This window comes from Anarhichas minor, unplaced genomic scaffold (genome assembly GCF_050575085.1).
Source record: "Anarhichas minor isolate MPS153535 unplaced genomic scaffold, ASM5057508v1 ptg000003l, whole genome shotgun sequence".
Classification (NCBI taxonomy): domain Eukaryota; kingdom Metazoa; phylum Chordata; class Actinopteri; order Perciformes; family Anarhichadidae; genus Anarhichas; species Anarhichas minor.
In genome coordinates this window covers 8,243,019-8,266,636 of record NW_027466449.1, presented here as the reverse complement: position 1 = coordinate 8,266,636, position 23,618 = coordinate 8,243,019, and the positions used below count along the sequence as shown (strand labels likewise).

The following is a 23,618-nucleotide window of genomic DNA, read 5'->3' as shown; positions in this document are numbered from 1 at the left end:
CAACCAGTCCACTCTCTGGTCCCACAGGCTCATCGAATTCAAAACGATTAGATTTGAGTGAGGCTCATCAGGGATTAACAATCTCAAACAGCCCTCACTCACCTCACTGAAGGTATAAATCCCTCAGTGGAGGATGCACCAGACCATGGATTTAGCATGTTAGCCAGGCCCAGGGTGTCCCTTCTGTACAGTTCACGAAATTGTGGTTGTGTCACTTAGCGGGCTCGCGGGTGGTGGTGCATTAAATCAGATAAGTAAGATAGATGCAGACACACCTGCAGCTTCTGAATATCAATCAATTCAATGTGATTTTATTGGCATGGAAGTTTAAAAACAAGAACAAAACAAGTTTTCCATTCTGATTTGAACACAGTTTATCAAGACTTTTTCATGTGACTTTTGTTTTTACTCTGTAACAGATGTAACTTGAAATGTAGTGACGTGCTATTCTGATAAATAGTAATGTAACGTTTCTTGGATAATAACTGGATACTCTGAGTAACGTTATAGAAAAAAAACGACTTTGTTGCCATAACGAGAGTATGTTTAATTAGCTATTTCCAATGTTTGCAATTAAATGATTTAAATGTCAATTAATAATGTCATCCATGGGCTCACTCCCTCACAACTATGGCCGCATATGTGGGTCGTTGAGCCTCGGTCACGTGACAGGGCGTCTGGCCAATCACCACCAGATAGATAGATAGATAGATTGACAGACAGTGAGACGGAGAGAGAGACGGACGGACAGGTGGGATCTTCCTATATCTATATATTGACACTACAGTAGTTGCACTACTAGACTTCTTTGCAACACAATTCACTTCAATATAGTCTAAGGTATAATCTCTGTATATATTGTATAACGTTTTTTTTTAACACCACCTATCATTTTGTCCATTTAATATTTTCGTTTTTCATGTGTTTCATTCAAACAGTTATTATCCGTCTTCTTACCTCTCAGACTGTCTCTGTCTCTGCTGTGACATGTGAATCAATAAAGGGTTATCTTTATTACGACATTGTGTTATTTATCCATAAATAAAATATCTCTGAGTGCCTTTCTCAGTAGCGAGTGCAGTGTGTGATCAATTCCACCAGATGTCTCTAAATCCTCACAGCCTCGGCAGATTATTGCAGTGAAGTCATCCATCCAGTGGAGGGAAGCACTTTGAAATGCTGACGGTAACATGAGCGCATAGTAAAGCATTAGCCAGGGGTATTCAATTAAAATTCCAAAAGGTCCAGATTGAGAAAATCTCCTCGGGCAAAGGTCCAGAATATTACAATAATATCTAACTTGCGCTATTTAGTGCCATATATATATATATATATATATATATATATATATATATATATATATATATATATCCAAGAAGCCTATAACGCCTTGATAACGAATTGTGCAATTTAAGTAGCATGTCAGAGCTTCCTAAAGATAGAGCAACTTTGAAAGTGTACACCAAGTCAACCCTTGACACGGCAAGCCCGTCCTCATCTGCCCTTGAGGAGGGCCCCAGTGGTAGCCAAAGTTGTCAGCTGCCTCAGCCACTTGTCATTCCTGCCTTTTCTTTTGATGTGGAGTCAAAACTGATGCAAGGAAATGAAGCTTACCATAAAGATGGGACACTTCTTGACATATCAAAAGACACGAAATCAGACATCTTAGATAAGTTAGCAGAAGCTATATATTCCCGCAACCCCTACCCAGCACGTGAAGAGTATGATAATGTGGCCCAAGCTCTCATCCAACAAGCATCCATGTCTGACATCCAAGGAGACATTCGGAAAACACTATTAAGACGATACATCTTGGTGTGTCTTTTGAGATAGCGACTCGGTGCCTAGTTCCACTGCTGTATTGCTCCTCCCATTCTTTTCCCTCCAGGCAACATTATATTTATGGGACAAAGGTAAATGCTATGGAAGCCCATTTCCAGCAGCAAAAAAAAAAAAAAAAAAGTATAATAAAGTTATTATTATTTTTTCAATTTTATTTACATCAACTAAAAAGAGAAATTATGAGATAAAAAGTCGGAATTATAATACACTTTAACAGTCATAGAAGCAGCTCTTCAGGTCACCCAACATTTGACATAGAAATAGATTGTGAGTACATTGAAGATTACTTTAAACGTGGCTTTACAACACAAATACTTCAATTACACTCAGCAAACGCACCCTTGAAAGGATTTTCAACAAGAAGCAGCTCTGGCGTACAAAGAATAAAACCGACTTTCTATCTCATAATTTCTCTCTTTTTTTGTGTGTGTCTGTGTGTGTAAATTAAAAAATAACTTTATTCATTATTTTTGTAGTGATTTGTTATTTGTTTGTTGTTGCGGAAACGGGCTTCCATATTATTCCCTCCCCCTACCACGAAACTTGTTTCGAAGCCATTTTCTGCCGTCTGCCTTCTCAGTACAGCTGCTAAAAGGGAAGAGATGGCAAACATGTTCCCGGTCTCATGTAAGTAGAGTGTGCTATACATGTGTTGTTGTTTATAACTCTTCTGGCAGTGTTTGTTCATGCGTTTAACTGTTCTGACAACAGTGGAAGGGCAGGAATCAGGCATTCTCCGAGACCTGAATGAGCCTCTAATTGACCATACAGAGGGCCAACTCTTCTTGAACGATGCCTTTAAAATTATTATGGAGGAGGTGCTCTGCAAGGGCACGGACGTCAAGCAAAAGGTCTCGTGCTGCCTAAAATGACAATGGTGTCAGATTAGAGTGAGTACTCTGAGAAAAACTCATAAGCCATGTGTTCTGGCAGGTTTGTGAGTGGAAAGAGCCCGAGGAGCTGGCTCTGCTGCTGGATCTGGAGCTGAGGGAAACGGGGGAGCCCTCGCACAGGCTCCTACAGAGGGTTAAAGATGTCGCCAAGTACAGCATCAAGACAAGTAAGACTGCTGAGACACTGATTGTCTATAGACTGTCCCTTGTTCTTTCATGATAACACTGCATGGTTTCTTTCAGGTCACCCACGTTTTGTTAATCAGCAGTTTGCAGGAGTGGACTATCATGCCCTGGCTGGCCGATTCCTCACTGAGGCTCTCAACACTAACCTGTAAGAATCAACCTAATTTATAACTAAAGCATGTAAGCCCATCATTTTTGGGTGGATGAAAAAGTCTGTTAAATATGATGCAATATATAAGATAATGTGACCGTATTAGTCTGTGGAGGAAGAAGTAAATGGAGCAATAACCTGGCACAGAACAGACTCAAAACAGCAAGTTGAGAGCATGTTAATAATAAAAATAACAGCCAATGATCAAAACCAGGTATGCAAACAGAGACATGGTGCAGGCAAAGTATCAGAGTCTGGATTATTTTACTATTCTAACTCCTTGTATCACAAAATGACTTGCAAAAGGTCCCAAGGACTTAAAAATTGTATGCTACTTTATCTGTACTTGTACTTCAGAAGACATTTACTTGAAATGTTACTGGTAAAGTTGCAGATTCAGATTTTACTCACAAAATATAACAATTCTAATAAGATGCATAATAAGTCAAACTATCCAGCATCACATTCAAATTGAAAGCTTGAACAGATGTTTAGTACATTTTGTGCTGATAATGCCTCTTTTTCACTTGAAGTTGCAGGATAACCGTTGCTCCATTTGGGGTAATCTTAACTATTGTTGCTTAATTTATGTGAGCTTTCAGTCCAAAGGGCCTTTGTCAGGGCATACAAGATTCAACCGTAAATCTTCACTTGAAGTAAACGTTTGAATGCAGGACTTTTACTGCGCTCTATTAATAATTAATAGTTTTACTTCTGAAAAGTTTTGCGCAGCCTTCTTCTTCTACCACTGCCAATTCCTGCTTGGGTAAATAACGGAGCTAACAGCATAGCAAGATTTCAGAATCTAACTTCATCAGACACGTAGGCCTGTTATTTTATAATTCATTCCCATGCATGCTGCTGACAGCTCCTCTACCGATAGCACAGAGTCTCTCCCTAGCACAGCTCCACTTGCAACAGCTGTTAAAGGAGGTTTAATTCAGTAACATAATGGATCCAAAGTCCACACAGTAAAAATGATTATGGGGCAAAGGTAAACATTATCATGATGTGTCCAAATGTAATTGTCACGGGGTGTGGTGGAGGACTCAAATGCAGGCCAGACAGAGTAGCGTGAAGCAGGTATTTAATGAAGAATTAAATCAACACAGGAAACTTACAGGACACAACAGGGGATCCACGGACAAGACAGGAGACAAGGGGGAAAATCCAGCAGAATGAGGCAGGGCAGGCAGGTGGGGAAACCCGGGAACAAGACGAGCCAAACTGGCGGTAGACATGAAAATGATCTGGCAGTGAGTGCGTGTGTGACTGGGGTTTCAATAGTGAATGCAGCAGAGTGAGCAGGTGAGAGTAATGAGCTGACGAGGTGGGTGTGACTGGCAGGTGCGCTGAATAAACTGATTAGGTGAGAGATGGAAAACAGTCCCCAAAAAACAAACAAAAAAAACAAAAACGTCTCCCAAGTGGGGGCCCGGAGGAGGGTTAGAACTCTAGAGACTGGAACTCGGGGGAACGGAACTCTAGAGGCTGGGGATCAAGAGGGGAACGGAACTCTAGATGCTGGGGCTCAAGAGGGGAACTGAACTCTAGAGGCTGGGGATCTGAACTTTAGAGGCTGGGGATCGAGAGGGGAACTGAACTGTAGAGGCTGGGGATCGAGAGGGGAAATGGGCTCCGACTCTCGGAGACGGGGCTCCGGGGAACAGGATTCAGACTCTCGGAGACGGGGCTCCGGGGAACAGGATTCAGACTCTCGGTGACGGGAGGTCGCTGCTGCTCAGAGGCGGCAGCAGCAGGAACCGGAGGTCGCTGCAGCGTGCAGGCGGCAACGGCAGGAAACGGAGGTCGCTGCATCGCGGAAGCGGCAGCAGCAGGAACCGGAGGTCGCTGCTGCTCAGAGGCGGCAGCGGCAGAAACTGGAGATCGCTGCAGCGCAGAGGCGGCAGGGGCAGGAACTGGAGGTCGCTGCATTGTGGAGGCGGCAGCGGCAGGAACTGGAAGTCGATGCGGCTCGACGGCAGCAACGGCAGGAACTGGAAGTCGATGCGGCTCGGAGGCGGCAGCGGCTGGAACTGGAGCCCGCTGCGGCCCGGTGGGAACGGGAGTCTGACCTTTCCTCTGCCTGGATAATGGAAGCAGAGCTGTGACAGTAATCTTGTAAAATTTAGTTTTGGGCGAGAAACCTGAATAAATACAGTTGTTTGAAGATGTTTTCACAGCAATGTAAAATAGATATTAGTGAGGGAATTATGACCTGTTTAACTTAACACTAACATTAAAACTAGTATTGCCCAACAAAAATGTTTTAAGCAAATATTTAAATAAAAGACAATAATTTACGTATTTTAGGTGTTCAAAGGGCCTTTGTCAGCCTTCTTCTTCTTCTACCACTGACAAAATGTACATTTTCAGTGAGACAAAGGGTGAAAAGCGCTGCTCCTCACAGTCAGAAACATCAGTGAAATATACACTTAGCAGAGCTTATTTCCAAATTAGTGGCTTGTTTTGACATAACTGCCGCGGTTATAAAGAAGAGAGTGGATTTCATTAGCGGAGGTATTTTGATGGCGGTAAGGTTATTTGGTTTTTTTATCATGATGTGTTCAAATGTAATCTTGTAAAATTTAGTTTTGGGCGAGAAACCTGAATAAATACAGTTGTTTGAAGATGTTTTCACAGCAATGTAAAATAGATATTAGAGAGGTAATTATGACCTGTTTAACTTAACACTAACATTAAAACTAGTATTGCCCAACAAAAATGTGTTTTTTTACAAATAACAACTCTAGATGACTATAGGTGCCTAGCAATACACCCGCCATGTGTGGAGTAGATTGGATTAACGGTAATCGAGATATGGAAGATATATATATAGAGGTACCATGCTTGAGTAAATGTACTAAATTACTTTCCGTTTCTGGTGTGGTAATGTTTGTGTGTGTATAAAATGTAGAATACAATGCAATAGTATGAAATACAACTTTTGTGTGTCAATGGCAGCTTCACCTATGAGGTGGCCCCAGTGTTTGTGCTGATGGAGACTGAGCTTCTGAGAGGACTGCGGCAGATGGTTGGCTGGACAGAAGGTGACGGTCTTTTCTGCCCAGGGGGTTCCACCTCTAATATGTACGCCATGAACCTCGCACGCTACCAACTTTTACCAGAGGTCAAAAGTAAGGGGCTGTGTGGTCTCCCAAGACTAAACATCTTTACATCTTCAGAGGTAAGGATTGGCCATCAAACAGACAGAGATGTTTGTTGACACACACTGTAGTTTATAGGCATTTCTCATTTCCCACTTTGTACATCCTTGATTCATTTCCTTGCGATGAAGAGACGCAAGGAGAGAGGAGTTAAGGCAACAGACATTTAACAAATTCCTTTTAAAGTGACATCAATCAATTATGACGTGAGTCACAGCTGCATCAAAGATGCTCTAGAACTGTCTCCGGCTGCATCAGTGTACTATACGAAGAAAGAGTGACTTATGATTGAGTGATATATTATATATATAGATATATATATATTATATGCACACAAACACAGTCCTGTCTATCTATATGACAACATGAAATACAGCAAATAAGGGCTAAAATGCAAGAGAACGGTCTTATCAATACTAATTTGATGTCAGCAGCTGTTTGCACCTCTAAACATCATGTCACGATTATAGCAGTTGAATTAGATGTATTCTCCATTTAATATATAAACACAAGTAATATCCAGGTGAAATGTTATCAAGGAATTCGTTTAGAAAAGCGTGTTATGAAGCACTACACACAAGCAGTGAGGGGCAGAAAGTTTGATCGTTCATTTGATCATCTTAAATAACTACAAATTATGAATACAAAAGGAACTGTTACATTTGTAGAGTTCTTGTTTGCGATCATTCCACGCCTCTTTTATTTGTAACGGGCGATTCGCTTCTCCGCGAATCGCCACCTTAACGTGGTGGAGGAATTTGAGTGGCTCAGTGATCCTGGGAGCTATTTTGTCCGGGGCATTAGCCCCTGGTAGGGTCTCCCAAGGCAAACAGGTCTCAGGGGATAGCCCAGAGCGGTTCAAAACAACCCTAATGATAAGCAGCCCACGGACTTCAGCCACCTCGCCCGGAGCAGGGAAACCGGGGCACCCTCCCAGAGCCAGACCCAGGAGGGGAGCTTGTCGGCGAGCATCTGGTGGCCGGGCCTTCGACCATGGGGCCTGGTCGGGCTCAGCCCGAAGAAACAGCATGGAGCAGCCTCCCTGTGGACCCACCACCCGCAGGGGCAAGCATCGGGGTCGGGTGCAATGCAGACCGGGCGGCGGGTCAGGCGGGAGGCCTGGGCGAGCCGTTCGCCGGCAGCATAGACTAGCTCTAGGGACGTGGAACGTCACCTCGCTAGCGGGGAAAGAGCCAGAGCTGGTGCAGGAGGTGGAGCGATACCAGCTAGATATAGTTGGACTCACCTCCACACACAGCGCTGGCTCTGGAACCAAGCTCCTGGAGAGGGGTTGGACTTTGTCCTTTTCCGGAGTTGCCCAGGGTGAGAGGCGCCGGGCGGGAGTGGGGATACTCACGAGCCCCCGGCTGAGCGCCGCTGTGTTGGAGTTCTCCCCGGAGAACGAGAGGGTCGCCTCCATGCACCTACGGGTTGCGGGGAGCAAGGCTCTGACTGTGGTTTGTGCTTATGCACCAAACAAAATCTGAACCCGAATGGTGTCTCGTTATTGGACTTCTGTGCTTGCCACGGTTTGGCCATAACGAACACCATGTTCGAACATAAGGTGGCTCATAAGTGTACCTGGTACCAGAACACCTTAGGCCGGAGATCAATGATCGACTTTGTAATCGTATCATTTGATTTGCGGCCGTATGTCTTGGACACTCGGGTGAAGAGAGGAGCAGAGCTGTCAACTGATCACCACCTGGTGGTGAGTTGGATCAGATGGCGGGGGAACCGGTTGGAAAGACCCGGCAAGCCCAAACGTGTAGTGAGGGTGAACTGGGAACGTCTGGCGGAGGACCCTGTCCGGGAGGTCTTTAACTCCCACCTCCGGAAGAACTTCTCACACATTCCGAGGGAGGCTGGGGACATGGAATCCGAATGGACCATGTTCAAAGCCTCTATTGTGGATGCGGCCGCTAGGAGCTGTGGCCGGAAGGTCATCGGTGCCTGTCATGGCGGCAAACCGAGAACCCGGTGGTGGACACCGGAGGTGAGGGAAGCCGTCAAGCTGAAGAAGGAGACCTTCAAGGTCTGGTTGGCCCAGGGGTCTCCTGAAGCAGCTGACAGGTACCGGCAGGCCAGAAGGGCTGCAGCTGCGGTGGTCGCGAATGCTAAAACTCGGGCATGGGAGGAGTTCGGGGAGGCCATGGAGAAGGACTTTCGATTGGCATCAAGGAGGTTCTGGCAAACCATCCGACGGCTCAGGAAGGGAAAGCAGGGCTTACGCCAGGCTGTTCTCAGCAGGGGGGGGGGACTGCTGACCCGGATGGGGGACATCGTCGGGCAGTGGAAAGAGCACTTTGAGGAACTCCTAAACCCGACCAACATGTCCTCTGCAGGATGAGATCCGCCCTGAGATGCTGAAAGCGCTGGACATAGTTGGGCTGTCCTGGCTGACACGCCTCTTCAATGTCGCATGGGGGTCGGGATCAGTGCCCATCGACTGGCAGGCCGGGGTGGTGGTTCCCACCTTCAAAAAGGGGGACCGGAGAGTGTGCTCGAACTACTGGGGTATCACACTACTCAGCCTCCCGGGGAAGGCTTATGCCAGGGTGCTGGAAAGGAGGCTCCGACTGTTTGTCGAACCTCAGAGTCAAGAGGAGCAATGCGGATTCTGTCCCGGCCGTGGAACAGTGGACCAGCTCTTTACCCTCGCAAGACTACTGGAGGGGTTCTGGGAGTTTGCCCAACCAGTCTACATGTGCTTTGTGGACTTGGAGAAGGCTTTCGACCGGGTCCCTCGGGGGTTCTTGTGGGGGGTGCTGCGGGAGTATGGGATGCCGGACCCATTACAACGGGCGATCCGGTCTCTGTACGACTGCAGTAGGAGCTGTGTCCGCATTCTCGGCAATAAGTCAGACACGTTCCCGGTGGGTGTTGGCCTCCGCCAGGGCTGCCCTTTGTCACCGGTCCTGTTCGTGACTTTCATGGACAGGATATCTAGGCGCAGCCTGGGGGCGGAGAACGTCAGATTCGGGGGTCTCGGGATCGCCTCTCTGCTGTTTGCAGATGATGTGGTCCTGTTAGCCTCCTCGGATCATGACCTCCAGCATTCACTGGGGCGGTTTGCAGCCGAGTGTGAAGCGGTGGGGATGAGAGTTAGCACCTCCAAATCTGAGGCCATGGTTCTCTGCCGGAAACCGGTGGATTGCTCCCTCCAGGTGGGGACAGAGTGCCTACCTCAAGCGAAGGAGTTACCAAGTACCCCAAGTATCTCGGGGTCTTGTTCACGAGTGAGGGTAAGATGGAGCGGGAGATCGACAGGCGGATCGGTACGGCTGCAGCAGTAAAGCAGGCTCTGCACCGGGCCGTCTTGGTGAAGAGGGAGCTGAGCCGGAAGGCAAAGCTCTCAATTTACCAGTCGGTCTACGTTCCTACCCTCACCTATGGTCACAAACTCTGGGTCATGACCGAAAGGACAAGGTCGCGGCTACAAGCGGCCGAAATGAGTTTCCTCCGTAGGGTGGCCGGGCTCAGCCTTAGAGATAGGGTAAGGAGCTCGGTCATCAGGAGGGAGCTTGGAGTCGAGCCGCTACTCCTTCGCATCGAAAGGAGTCAGCTGAGGTGGTTCGGGCATCTAACTAGGATGCCTCCTGGACGCCTCCCACTGGAGGTTTTCCAGGCACGTCCAACTGGGAAGAGACCCACGGGGAAGACCCAGAACACACTGGAGAGATTACATCTCCCAGCTGGCCTGGGAACGCCTCGGGATCCCCCCGAATGAGCTGGAACATGTTGCCAGTGAGTCTGGGTGCCACCGCAACCCGACCTCGGATAAGGGGAGGAAAATGGATGGATGGATGGATGGATGGATGGATGAATGGATGGGTGCTGAAAAGGCTTCCGCAAAGGATACAGCGGTGTTTCCTCGCTCATAGCTCTTCCGGCAAGCTCCGAGGAGCTCCGAGGGAGGAGACGAGGAGGCAGGAAAAATTGTGAAATGAGAAATGCCCTACGTGTGGTTTTTTCAGAGCCATTACTCTGTGACGAAAGGGGCTGCCTTTCTGGGAATTGGGACAGACAATGTCATCATAGTGAAAGTGGATGAAAGGTAAAGTGTTTTTCAGAATAACAGCAGAAACCATTGATAATAAATGAGCTCATTAATTTTCATAATCAATTAAGTGCTTAAAGGTGCATATAAGTGATTCAGAGCATTAATATAGCAGCAAACAACGATTGGCTATGTAAATATACAGTGGATGATGTCTACCTGGAGGTGTGAATCTTCACTGGCGATTTACATCACAATTTATCTTCGATATTTTCGATACTGTACATGGCTACTTGTTTAACTTTTTCAAAAGTTAAAACAAGCAGTCAGATAAATCGGAACGCCCTTTATATATAGAAAGTGCTTTCAAAAATCAGATTAAAACCGTCTATGATATAAAAAGTGTGTGTGAACCACCTCAGCACATAAACATTACAAAAACAAAACAAAAATTCTTCTGCAGTGCATTCCAAGTGTTCTGTAATCTACAGAAATAAGGTTTTCACATAGAAGCTTTAAGACAGGGCATTGAATGCTTATGGCATTTTACACTGCAAGAATTAGCCCAGCGGTTAGCTGACTTTTCCTTACTCATAGCCCCTCTACTCCGACATGGTTTAAGTGCCTGTATCTCCTGGCAGAACAACACCACAGTTACATTTCAACCTGCATGCACATTTTTTCAGCCCATTATTATTATTATTAACAACAGAGCAGCTAATATTAATAGCAAGAGCAACCAGCTAGTGGACTGCCAAGTGCTGTTTGTCAGCCCCGCCCCCCGTTAAACACAGATCAAGGACAGGAGTGATAAGAGACAAACAAGAGCAACAGACAGTAAGTGACAGCAAAACCCAGTTAAGACTCTCTGTGCTGAAATGAAACCAAACTCCTGATTATGTTCTGTCGCTGCATCGCAATGCATCTCAGAATCTAAAGATTTTACCACCTCTATTCTCTGTGTGTTATCCGTGATGCTCTTTGCTTTGTTAAAATATCTGGGCCGAATGCGTGTGCTTTTAGTGTATGGTTGTTCATGTGAGCGTGCCCCACTGACTAGATCACGGCTGCCGCTCTGCAGAAGCGTAGCACCCACCCTCTTGCTTGCATTGTAAACACTGTGGGCACCGTGACGGCTCAGCCGGCTCAGCTGTCACCATGTTGTGAGCCGTTAACAGGCAATAGAAATGCTCCCAATCGATGATGATTATTCAAAAATCTATGCTTTATGATCATTGTTAGTTGCAGCCCTATCATTCAAAATGTTAACTTCTCTATGTTCTCTTGTGCGCTTTAGAGGCCGCATGATTCCAGATGACCTGGATGAAAAGATAAAGCTGGCACAATCTCAGGTAAATTCACTGGCCTTCAGTAACTACTAAGATGTAACGCATGTTGTGGTTTTACGGTCTCTTGTATTGGTATTAACAATAATTATCCACAAAGTATAACTAACCATAAAACACTTTGTACATCTTGCAAACCGGAGAGCAGCAAGTGCAAGAAAGCTTTGTTCATTTTCGGTTTGTGTCTACCAGGGTGCAGTGCCATTCTTTGTAAGCTGCACGTCAGGGACCACAGTGCGAGGTGCGTTTGACCCACTGGACCGCATAGCTGATGTCTGCGAGAAACACAAGCTCTGGATGCACGTAGACGTGAGTCATCCTGTCGAAGACAAATGCCTGTTGTCAAGCTTCTGTTGTATTTGTTCAAGTTTAAGAACATGCAGAGATTTGTCTGTTTTGTTGTGTTTTTCAGGCTGCCTGGGGAGGGAGCGTGCTCTTTTCCAAGCAACACAGACATCTGATGAAAGGGGTTCACAGGTATTAATATGCATGCCAGAAATTGCATGTTTCATTATGAGGAAGGCCACATTTTGTGCCGATATGGTCATATAGAGATATAGACAACATGGCTTATGATGTGGGTGTTTTTATGTGTCTGTGAAAAGAGCAAATTCGGTAGCCTGGAATCCACACAAGATGCTGGGGGCTGGACTGCAGTGTTCTGCCTTGCTACTACAGGATACCATGGTTTGAGGCTACAGCATTATCTATTTATCACAAAATAAAGGTCTATGTTTTAAAAAAATCTTTGACAATCAGTAATTTCTGCTTGTCCTCAGAACTTGTTGAAGAAGTGCCACAGTGCCAACGCCACATACCTCTTCCAGCAAGACAAGTTCTATGATGTGAATCTGGATGTCGGGGATAAGTCGGTGCAGTGCAGCCGCAAGGTTGACTGTCTGAAGTTATGGTTGATGTGGAAAGCTGTTGGCTCCATTGGCTTTACCGAGCGCGTGGACAAAGCTTTTAGCCATGCAAGGTAGGCATGCAGCTGAAGCACAACACGAGCCTGGCGAAGGTTGAGACAAGCAGCAAATTCCAAATTATCTAATCCATATGAGGCATAGGCTAATATGAAAGCACTGCAATTTATCTGTTTTCATGTTATAAGCTTTTCAGTGAGTTGGCTATTTACATCTTTCTTAATATAAACATTAAGGAAGAAGGATCATTTGGGTCCATGTTGCACAGCAGGTTAAGATACTTCTTTTGACATCTAATCCCCCCCCCCCCCCATTTTCCTCATCTTTGCTAACCATTGAGTTATGATCCAAGCCAACAGGAAGTGAAAACATATCATAACATCTCACCTGCAGATATCTGGTGGAGCAAATGAAGGAAAGAGAGGGGTTTCATCTTTTGCATGAGGTAAGTAAATATCTCTAGCATACTGACAAAGATAAGATGTTTTCTCGTTGAAAAATGTTTATCACCTGTGTTTGTTTGTCTCCATGGACAGCCGGAGTTTGTGAATGTGTGCTTCTGGTTCATACCACCCAGTATGAGGGGGAAGGAAGGGAACGCAGATTACCAGGACAGACTGGCAAAAGTAAGTTTCTGTATCAGTGGACTGGGAAAGATTAAAGACAACACACACACACACACACACACACACACACATGATGGCCACCATCTTAAAGTATGTGCAACACATCTGAATCAAACGGTTAACTCTGTGCGTGTGTGTGTGTCTTTTTGTTCTTAATTAAAGGTAGCTCCAGTCATCAAGGAGCGCATGATGAAACAAGGCACCATGATGGTGGGCTACCAACCTTTGGGAAACAAGGTCAACTTCTTCCGCATGGTTGTTTTCTCTCCGCAGCTTTCCCAAAAAGACATGGACTTCTTCATTGACGAAATTGAAAGACTGGGAATTGACTTGTGAGCAAAACCCAACCTACAAGATGTGTACCCCTTGACTATCTAGAATGCAGGGATATGCACAAAGCTTGCCATAATAATGTCTCAAATTGTAACAAAAAAACAAACTGTGATTTGATCGATTAAGACAGTTTGTGATGATATATGGAGAGATACTAAACCCTGAAATCTGAAGACAACATGAATAAATAACCAAACAAAGGGTCACTTTCTTCATGAATGTCAAGAATAAAATAATTAGGACTTCATTTTTTCATTGAATTGAACTTATTTGTGGCCTTTATTGTAAAGGTGTTTTGAAACATTTCAAGTGAATTAAACAACTGTTCAAATTGGCTCGGTTCACTTTTTTTGAAACAATTTTTGCACAACTGGAGAACTGGATGTATCCTTTAATATTTCACCTTTTGTCCACGGTACAGTTTCTGAATGGAAGGCTTTCATTCAAGTTTCAAGTTATTTATAATAGAACGCAGATTAATTTCAGAAGCAGTCATCGTCAATAACAATCTTGGATCTCAAACTTCCTCCAACAATGGTAATTAAATACGTAAAATAAAATCAAACTAAATGACAATCTGAGACATATATTAGTGCAAGTTAGAATATAGCACCATTTTATGTCTTGGATTCTCATTTAGTTTTTTTAGAGACCCCCTTATTTTTGCCTTCATAGCTGTATGCTGCAACCACCGATTATTGTCATTAATGTTTTTTATCCTAAAACATCAGAAAACAGTAAAAAAATAAAAATAAATCCCATCACACTTTCTATTGCTTGGTGTGGTGGCTGGAAATGTCTTGGTTTGTCTGACCAACAGTCTCAGTCGTCAAAGATTGTTCATTATAATGTACGACTAGGTGGAAAGAGTAATAGAGTATTGTACGAAAATAGAAATATAGTTACATTATAGAAAATGTATTCAAGTAAAAGTACTAAAAATGTCAGCTATTTGAGTAAAAGTAAAAAGAAAGTAGGTAGGTACTGTGTTACATAAAGGAGGGGGGGGGGGGGGGGTGTATAAAAATAAGACATGCAAAATTGGATGTTATTAAGTGTCAACTTATACAGAAGTGGAAAACAGCAACAAGACCCCTTCTGTCAAAACCAACAGATGGGCATTCTGTAGTCTGTTCATAAAACTGATTATCAATTATACAAATACACAACTTCCTTCCTCAGTGTAGCCTCAAAGAACCAAAATAGACAATGCTCAGACAATGAAGCTACGCACCCTGTAAATTGTGAACACCCGAAGTCCTCTAAAATCTGCTCAATGTTCAACTTCTCTAGTCGGTCATTCTCACAGCAACCAGTCCACTCTCTGGTCCCACAGGCTCATCGAATTCAAAACGTTTAGAGTTGAGTGAGGCCCATCAGGGATTAACAATCTCAAACAGCCCTCAGTGGAGGATGCACCAGACCATGGATTTAGCATGTTAGCCAGGCCCAGGGTGCCCCTTCTGTACAGTTCACGAAATTGTGGTTGTGTCACTTAGCGGGGCTCGCGGGTGGTGGTGCATTAAATCATAAGTAAGATAGATGCAGACACACCTGCAGCTTCTGAATATCAATCAATTCAATGTGATTTTATTGGCATGGAAGTTTAAAAACAAGAACAAAACAAGTTTTCCATTCTGATTTGAACACAGTTTATCAAGACTTTTTCATGTGACTTTTGTTTTTACTCTGTAACAGATGTAACTTGAAATGTAGTGACGTGCTATTCTTGTGATATATAGTAACGTAACGTTTCTTAGATAAAAATAAATTGATCGATTTTTTAACGTTATAGGAAAAAAACGACTTTGTTGCCATAACGAGAGTATATTTAATTCGTTATTTCCAATGTTTGCAATTAAATGATTTAAATGTCGATTAATAATGTCATTCATGGGCTCACTCCCTCACAGCTATGGCCGCATATGTGGGTCGTTGCGCTTCGGTCACGTGACAGGGCGTCTGGCCAATCACCACTCGCTCCGGGGAGCACTTCCGGTGGCGTTTCCTGTCAGTGTTTGTAAACTGAGAAAAAATTGGAAGTGCGACAAAAAAGAATAACCTACAAAACTCTAAAAATCGAAAGGTAAGTGGTCGCTTTTCACGCGAATTTCCTTCGCAGCTCTTGACAACATTTCACGATCAGCTACGTGTCTGTTTGTAGCCGCTGTGGCCGGTGAAGGAGGTGTTATTTGGCGGTCGGCGCTGAGCCTGCACCGCACGCCCTGCCTGGCTGTTGTTGTGTTGTCTGGGGCGCGGGTGGGGGTTCAGTCATACAAGAGTTGTACGAAAACCCAACTCCTGGCTGGCTAGCTAGCTAGCTAGCAGGTTAGCCTCTTCTGTTTCATTCGGCAGAGCCTCTCAGCATGCTTCACATTGTTCAACCTATTGTCTAAACACCGCCTCCCCCCCGTGGTCTCTAGATAGAGTCCCGCTTGATTAGTGAAGCTCATTTGCTCGGAGATGACCGCTTCTTCAACAGAAACTCGTAACAAACCAACGTTTGCAGGATTAGTCGCTAGCTAGCTGACTTGTGCACAAATGCACCATTTTATAAAACGGCCATCGTGTTTGTTTTTGCGAGATCATAAACCACACGCTTACAAATGAGAGTGACGCACAACCCAATCCGTTTCAATTCATGGCTAGATACAAGAAAACGTCTTCCACTGAAGTGAGGAATAGGCTAGTTGTTTGTTTACTATCAAAGCTTTTGTGCATGGGCTGTGTATATCCATCTGCTGTGTAATTTTCATTTACACAAAAAACTGCAATAATCACAATGCTCCCTGCGGTTTATCAGTCATTGAGTAGGTCTGTGCGTTGTGGTTTTATGTTAATTTCTCTGACTGCCTGGGAATCATTTTTATATCAAATATACAGCTTTCCAGAGCCATGGATTAACCATTCCCCACTGAGTTTACGGCCATTCTCTTTAACTTAAAGGAAGGACAAACTGCTTGATATTTTTGAGCGTTTTTAGGTGTTCTATGCTCAACTCAAACCAAGAGTTAGTCCTATTTTCCAGATTAATTGTAAGTGTGTAGGGTCTAGAAACAGCTGTTTTTTGTTCTACATTTAAAACAATGTGTTGTAAGAACCACACAAAGCACTAAAATAGCTATCCCACATACTTAAGGATGCAATAAGTAATGAATGTGTCTCAGTCTCTAGTTCAGTAAGTACTAACTAACTGCTCAAGAAGTCAGACACTTTCTCAGGTATTAGAGGTATTATTGCTGACATCATTTGGCTGTTTAAATAAGTAAAGTACAACATAAACGCCCACTGACTGAAGGTAATAGAGCAAACATGGAAGATGAGAAAAATTCCCTTATAAACGTTTGTTGTATGTTACAAGTATATACACAATGTCTTCGTTTTATTATTAGTTATTTTTACACGATGCCTATTAATTCCAAGAAAATACTCTTGTGGTGTTCGACCATTATCATGCAATGCCTTAGAATTGCACCACAGGTCATTGAGTCATGGGCTGCACAACTCATTTTAATTTGATCAGAATCGTTACATGGTCGTTGTCGTGCTGCCGAGACGTCCCGGCCTTCACATCTTATTCTACAGATGTAAGAAAACATCTTTGTTTGATACAAATCCTTGCAAAAATCGCACCTCAAACATTTTAATGTTTTAAAATGATCGCTAATAATATCACAATTGCAATATCAGTCAAAATAATCGCAATTACATATTTTTTTTTCAAATTTGTCATTATTGAGTCAATCATTGCACCTGTAACCTCAGTGCCAGGTTTGATTGCCCAAAATCCAGTTCACTGTATTAATCGAAAACACCCGATCATTGCCTGTGTTACATTTTATGATGGCCATAATAATTTAATATACGGTAGATAAAACTGTGCTTACGGCGCACTTGCTGCTCTCAAACAGCAGCTTTTTTTTAAATACTTGTCTTTTATATATTTCAGTATTATAAAGGCTTTATGTATTTTGCTTTATTTTATTTTTTCCCCATTTTCCTTTTTCCCATTCGATGTCATAATTTTCCTCAATCTGTTTCTTTTGCTTTCTGTCGACCCTGGAACATGGCATGCACCAAACCATTGGGGCTTTCTTGCCTGAAACCTGCGCATAAGAGTGCTGGACCTACATTTTTGGTCATAAATCCAGATTTGGTTATTGGTAAAAGTCATTAAATCAGTCTGGATTTCTAGCTCCTCATTGCAGCATGTAAAAATGTTAGCCTCATGTTGTCATGCCTCTACTTTCAGGCTTTGGCCCCAGATGAGTTGGGTGGGTGTGGTCTCTTCTGTTACCCCTCATCCTAAGTGAAGCCCCCTCTGTTCCCACAAACACACACGCATTCAAACCCCCGACGATGACACACCATTCTAACAACTCTGTTCGAGACCATATGAAATGGGTCAGTGGAAGTCTCTTCACCATCATGTTTTTAGCTTGTACTCCCAATCCTAATGCCAGTGCATTTCTCTGTAACTCCCATTACTCAACTCCTTCTCATTCCCCTGACTCCTCGTCTCTGTGAGGAGTCCTGCGCCGCGCCCCCCCTCCCTCTTTCTGCTCTGACATGGTGTTTGTATTGCCAGGCTGGGTTGCTGGGCTGCGAGGCGGTGCTCTCCAGCATGGCCCTGATGCAAGCCAACAACATCCCAGGCCAAAAGAGGATGATGTCACCGTTAGGTCAAGGGCACAGGTCCAGTCCTGAGAGCCACCAAACCCACTCGCAGCACAGCCACAACCACCACGGACACCAGGTTCACCATGGACAACCCCACCACAGTAACATGGGCCACCCTTCAGCCGGGAGCTGTCCACCCTTGGTATGAGAGAGAAGCCTGTTAAAGCTGTTAGTGCTGACTCTGTTATTTGTTTGCTTTCACGAACAACATTTAAGTTGGTAATTGTGAAACGCTATGGCAGTAAAAATAAACCTAAATAAACCTAAAGCTCAAAAGCAGGTAGCTCTAATTCTGTGGTTGGACTCACAAGGACACATTCATTGGAGTTGTATGATGTGAATTGTTTTAAGCATTTTACAAACATTTAATTCATATTTAATAACACACTATAATGTAGTTGTAAGCCGATATTAAACGTTTATTAGTATTTATCAATGTTTTTCAATAATTATAATTTCTCCTATGAACTTTTTTTAATATTACAATCTTTTTTACTAAATTGTCATTCATTATGTGTTCATACATCAGCCCGCCCACAGGAGGAGTTCTAGTTGTTGGCAAATACATTAATATCTGCTCACAGCTCCACTATAGTGAACCATTTAGTCTATGTTTATACACGGCGTATAGACGGGGTTGAAGTATCATCCTGTATATGTACCTGTATGTTTACGTTACTTACTACCGTTTCTTCCTTCAAAAGCTGATACGAAAAGACGGGGATTATCACTCATCAAGAATGATGGATGGAAAGGACATGCAAGCAAACCAGAATATGCAACCCAAGAAGAAGCACAGAAAATCAGGGTCATCCAGCAAAGTGAAGGTGGAGGTAAGGATGGTTACAAAGCTACAATCTTAGGAATACACGCCAAAGTGCAGAGATCTACCCTTGATCATCAGCTCTCTTTCAACTAATTTTGTCGTTGTCGTTAGCATTTACTTCCACAAATCGATATGAGCGATGACAGTTCCTTGAAAGTCCAGAAGAACTTCATCTGTGACCACTGCTATGGAGCTTTCCGGAGTAGTTACCACCTCAAGCGACACATCCTTACACACACAGGTGAGAACTCACAGCGCACGTCTTCAATGCTGTCTTTCTCACTCTTCTACATGTGGTGGTTAGATATGGGAAACGGGGTAGTGTTATGAGTAATGAGTCCACTATTCAGCCAGCGAAGCACTCTTCTTAAATTCCATCTGCTTATTTTAAACTACAAAAAAAGCACAGACTCAAACCTTCTTAAATGATTTGAAGAACTAAATAGGGCGTGTACAGTTGTTTTAATGCATAGTATTTATGTTTTTAATTTGTTATAATGCCGTATACCTATTTCTCCCTGTCCTTACTCTTCTTTGTGTGAAAGTTGGTCCTGTGTTAGTCCACATGCGTGTGCAGCTCTTTTGGCCAGGACTCGCAAAAAAGACATTCAAAATGACTAATTAATTAAAAGAATATCTTGCCTCCAGTGAAATAGTGAGACTTGATATAGATTATATATATACTGCTAAATGGTCGGCTTGTGTTCACAGGAGAGAAGCCATTTGCTTGTGACGCGTGCGACATGCGGTTTATTCAGCGTTACCACCTGGACAGACACAAGCGGGTGCACAGCGGAGAGAAGCCGTACCAGTGTGATCGCTGCCATCAGGTTAGTTAGCCGTTGTGTATGCTTCACATTTCCATTTTGTACTTTTAGGTTCCTGCATTTTAGTCAGGATCAAATAAATCCATCTGTCAGCATTGTCGGTATTATTACTCTGCTGACTGAAACGCACGTCTTTCCTTGCCTCCAGAACTTCTCCCGGACAGACAGGCTGCTGAGACACCGGCGCCTGTGTACAGTGGGGATGAGCAAAGAGGAAAGCCAGTTCTCACAGGATGCATCCGCCCATTCAGCTTCCTGGAGCCCCCTACAGCCTTCCAACAACCGTCTGACTGTCTGACCCTCCGCTCCCCACAGAGACCCTACAGACAGCAGCCTGCAGCTCAGTAATGTCACACGGTAGAGCTCAACAGTACTGTCAGCTGAAAACAGCGTTGCTTAATCACAACCAAACTTTACTTTTGCTCTCGCCAGCTCATTGACAGAGCTCGATAATGGATTTTTATATTTTTTTAATCTACTGTTCCATTTACAACCCAGGCAAAAGGGGAAGGACTAATTCATGATCTTGGACAACAGGTCTTGGTACTATGGCAATAACTGAATTAAAAATGCACACGTCTCCTTTTATCTGAAAGGTTGCAGGTATTTTTTTTTTGCTATTGCTGCCGAGGGATTGCAAGTATTTTTGACTGTGTTGACTGTCACCGTATCGCGCAGCATCTCTTAGGTATCCTGTTGACCTGCAAACAACCCCAGTGCTGGCCTCTACTCCATCTGGACAGTTCACTAAAGGACACACACACACACACACACACACACAGAACTGTGTAGCTTCTCAGTGTTCAACTTCTCCTCATTTTGTGTTCCTTACGCTACTAATCCTGCACCAGCTACTGCTCAAAGGTCACGGCAGACTTGTGGTCCTATTCAATACTGAAGGTGTGCGTAACACATCTGAAATAAAATTTTATGTAATTTTTTTACGACAGTGATCTAAACATGAATCGGGCTTATTACAGAGTAGAATGCAACTGGTATTCCATTTTCACTTCATGTAGAAGATCACCTTTTTTTAAAAATGGATTTCAAATAGTTTCTTACATGCTATTCGCCTCGCTGTAAAACTGGATAACAGATGATGTGTACAAACAGGTGGAAACACACTAAAAGTTAACTAGATGCTCCTGAAATGTAAAATGTCCAACTAATGTTGGCATTAGTTAAGTTGTGTAGCGACTGTTGGCTTACAATCCTCACTGTTCTACCTTGTTTTAAAGGGGTTTGTCCTGACTGTCTATATATTACACTGTTGAAATACAGGTTTTGTAGGAAGAGCCGAGGGTTTTTTTTTATGCTCTTGAAGAAAAAAAAAAAAAGTTACTGAGCTTCTTTATCCTTTAATGACTGGATGTAGAAACCGCCTGTCTGTTGAAGAAATTAGAAATGAAGGTGCCTCTGTAATAACCCGCTCAATATAAATTGTTTTTACCGTCTCTCTGTTCCCAGAAACAACTGTCAGTCTTGTTTTTTTTCCTGCTCAGCGTTTATAGATCTTCCTGAATTTGAAAACATCCGTCCTTTCAAATGTATTTTGGTAAGTGAGGCGGGACAGCGTGTGATCAGAAATCCTGGGATTTACCCTGAAAGCCCTTGAGAGTACGTCAGCACTCAACTCAATTAAAACTAGTCCAAGGCCTAAAATTAACTTCAGCTGGAGGTACTGGGGAAATGTGGTGCAGATTAGTCCAATTCAGAGCCCAGATCAATTCAAACTAAGTATTTTTTGGTTCATCCCCAGAGTCCGAGAGCTCTCCTCTGTCTTGACCTAACTGAATGTGATCTGAACACAGTGCCATGTCATTTCATCTCCAGGTTAACCGTGAGCGTCTTCAATGAAGATGATGAGCTGTGGACAGGGGAATATACGGTCCGCGTGGTGTTTTGTAAAGTGATAACCTACATGATGTTATTTTTAGGCCTCTGTAAGATGAAGTCGGACTGTAAACACTGGACTGAAGATGTTAGCTCAAATGTAGAGGATCGTATTGTAGACTGGTACTTCTGTTGCTGTCAGACTTTTAGATTATGTAAAGGGGGTTTGGGGCCTACCACTGAGTTGACTTTTTATGAAGTTAATATATATTTAAATTGTATTAGGGGTAGAGAATAGTATGTATGGGACCTACACTTCAAGAGAAAATCAAAGTATTTACAAAGTTATAATCCTTAGTCTGATGATTTCTTACGACAACTGAAAAGTCATCTCTCAACTTGCTATTAGGAGTCAAATAAAAGCTGCCACTCTTGCTTTTGTTAGTATAGCAGCCATGATTAGTCAGCATATTTTTTTCTTTTGCATGTATTTGTTGGATCTTCTATACATTTTGTTTTGGAAAGGAGTATTTTTTATGTGAGCCCCACCTTTTTCTGTCATTTCAGGGGTGAAGTGAAATCTATTTTGACTCAGTCAATCATTCTGTAGTGAACGGAGTTTTAGGGCCCCAAGTCTCAATAAAGCTGTTACACTTTTTAAACAAATGCTTGTTCAAATCTGTGTGAGCCGTTTCAGCTGCCTTCCACTTAGGTCAACGTCAAATGAGAAATTCATTTACTTTTCAAATGGCTGTAAATACTTACTGAAACTCGAACGACTGCAAAACATTTCAGAAATATGTAATGCGCCAGTCTTGTCAGCAGATGGCAGCCATGACTACATGAGGGGCAATAGTCTCTATAGCAGGATGAAAAAACACCAAATAAATGTTTTCCCATATTTGTGGAAAATGATCACACAATACTATAAAAAAAACACTTAGAAGTAATTAACATAAATGGGATAAAAGCAGATAGTCCTCACTTTATTGCTCCTCTCGTTTGTTGTTATAATAAATGAAATGGGAGAACATGGTGCGACACACATAAACAAGTCTTGGGAGTCGGGTGTGTGGAAAACAAGCAGTGAGATCAATGCCAAAAGGGGAACTCCTGCCTCCACATCAATTTGGCGTTAATACAAAGTTTGGGTCAGAAGACCGTCGATCTGCATTGAGACGGGTAAATATCACATTATATACATCATTTTGGTACAAGCCACTTAATCACACTGTATGAGATGATGGCAATTAAAATTTGTATTTCAAATTAGGCTGCAAGTTTTACCTAACTGTTCTAATCTACTTTTCAAAAAAATTGATTTTCTGAAATAATGACAAACCTCCTTGAACCAAAGTCTTAAAACTGAGTCCTTTTTTTCTGATCATTCAGAACCCAAATCCAAATTCAGTGATTAATTCCCTCTTTAATGCCTTAAATAATCAACTAGCAGTACAGTTTGATCATATTGGTCGTTTTATACAAAGCCGAGACAGCACCACAAGAGGGAGGTGTATCCCAAATTACTGTGTGTTCACAACCTTCCTCGAGACGGGAACAAACAGACGTTACTTGCAGTGTGCAAAGCCAAGTGTTCTGTAGCTTTCAGGGGCTTTGGCTTTTTGGAAAGCGGAGATGATCAATACAACTCGTTCATGGGCCAATCACTGATATCATGGCTTGGAGTTGGTTGGGAATATATGACCTAGATCTGAAGTTACATTCCACTCTTTGGAACTTGCAGTTAAATGTTAAGTTTAGGTCAAAACAGTCACATGGAGTTTGCTAAATCCAATTTTATTACAAAACTTGGAAAAAATATAGACCACAGTCAGTCCTTTAAAGATTTGCTATAGGTGTTGGTCGAATGAAGAATTAAGTCAAACTGGGTAATTAAACACATTCTTTAGTAAAAAGGGAAGAATTTCTTCGAGTGCATTGGCCCGTCATTGGGACTGCGTAGGTATTGCCACATCCGTCTTACG

At 43.2% G+C, this 23,618-nt stretch overlaps 2 protein-coding genes across 4 annotated transcripts; both read left to right on the top strand.

Moving 5' to 3' along the window:
- The first annotated feature begins 2,444 nt into the window (after positions 1-2,444).
- Positions 2,445-13,639, top strand: LOC142949492 (cysteine sulfinic acid decarboxylase-like). Its single transcript, XM_076091164.1, has 14 exons — positions 2,445-2,469; positions 2,554-2,693; positions 2,776-2,902; positions 2,979-3,069; positions 6,037-6,259; positions 10,217-10,296; positions 11,537-11,591; positions 11,778-11,894; positions 11,998-12,062; positions 12,191-12,272; positions 12,365-12,564; positions 12,902-12,953; positions 13,045-13,134; positions 13,297-13,639. The coding sequence occupies exons 1-14, from the start codon at positions 2,445-2,447 to the stop codon at positions 13,468-13,470; spliced, it is 1,521 nt and encodes a 506-aa protein (XP_075947279.1). The 3' UTR covers positions 13,471-13,639.
- A 1,804-nt stretch (positions 13,640-15,443) lies between these two features.
- Positions 15,444-22,299, top strand: znf740b (zinc finger protein 740b). Of its 3 annotated transcripts, none has more exons than XM_076096297.1 (7): positions 15,467-15,553; positions 17,720-17,871; positions 18,056-18,289; positions 18,852-18,980; positions 19,085-19,214; positions 19,685-19,803; positions 19,949-22,299. In XM_076096297.1, the coding sequence occupies exons 2-7, from the start codon at positions 17,827-17,829 to the stop codon at positions 20,096-20,098; spliced, it is 807 nt and encodes a 268-aa protein (XP_075952412.1). In that variant the 5' UTR covers positions 15,467-15,553; positions 17,720-17,826; the 3' UTR covers positions 20,099-22,299. The 3 variants fall into 3 exon arrangements, with proteins under 3 accessions (XP_075952428.1, XP_075952412.1, XP_075952419.1); XM_076096304.1 differs by lacking the exon at positions 15,467-15,553 and adding an exon at positions 15,569-17,630; XM_076096313.1 differs by lacking the exon at positions 17,720-17,871 and having other exon boundaries at positions 15,444-15,553.
- The last annotated feature ends 1,319 nt before the right edge of the window (positions 22,300-23,618 follow it).

Coding starts and splice junctions, on each gene's coding strand:
- LOC142949492 (XM_076091164.1), top strand. CDS start 2,445: ATGGCAAACATGTTCCCGGTCTCAT. Junction 12,273..12,364: donor TGCTACTACAGGATACCATG/GTTTGAGGCTAC, acceptor GCTTGTCCTCAG/AACTTGTTGAAGAAGTGCCA. Junction 13,135..13,296: donor ACCAGGACAGACTGGCAAAA/GTAAGTTTCTGT, acceptor TCTTAATTAAAG/GTAGCTCCAGTCATCAAGGA.
- znf740b (XM_076096297.1), top strand. CDS start 17,827: ATGACACACCATTCTAACAACTCTGTTCGAGACCATATGAAATGG. Junction 18,981..19,084: donor CCAGCAAAGTGAAGGTGGAG/GTAAGGATGGTT, acceptor CGTTGTCGTTAG/CATTTACTTCCACAAATCGA. Junction 19,804..19,948: donor AGTGTGATCGCTGCCATCAG/GTTAGTTAGCCG, acceptor CCTTGCCTCCAG/AACTTCTCCCGGACAGACAG.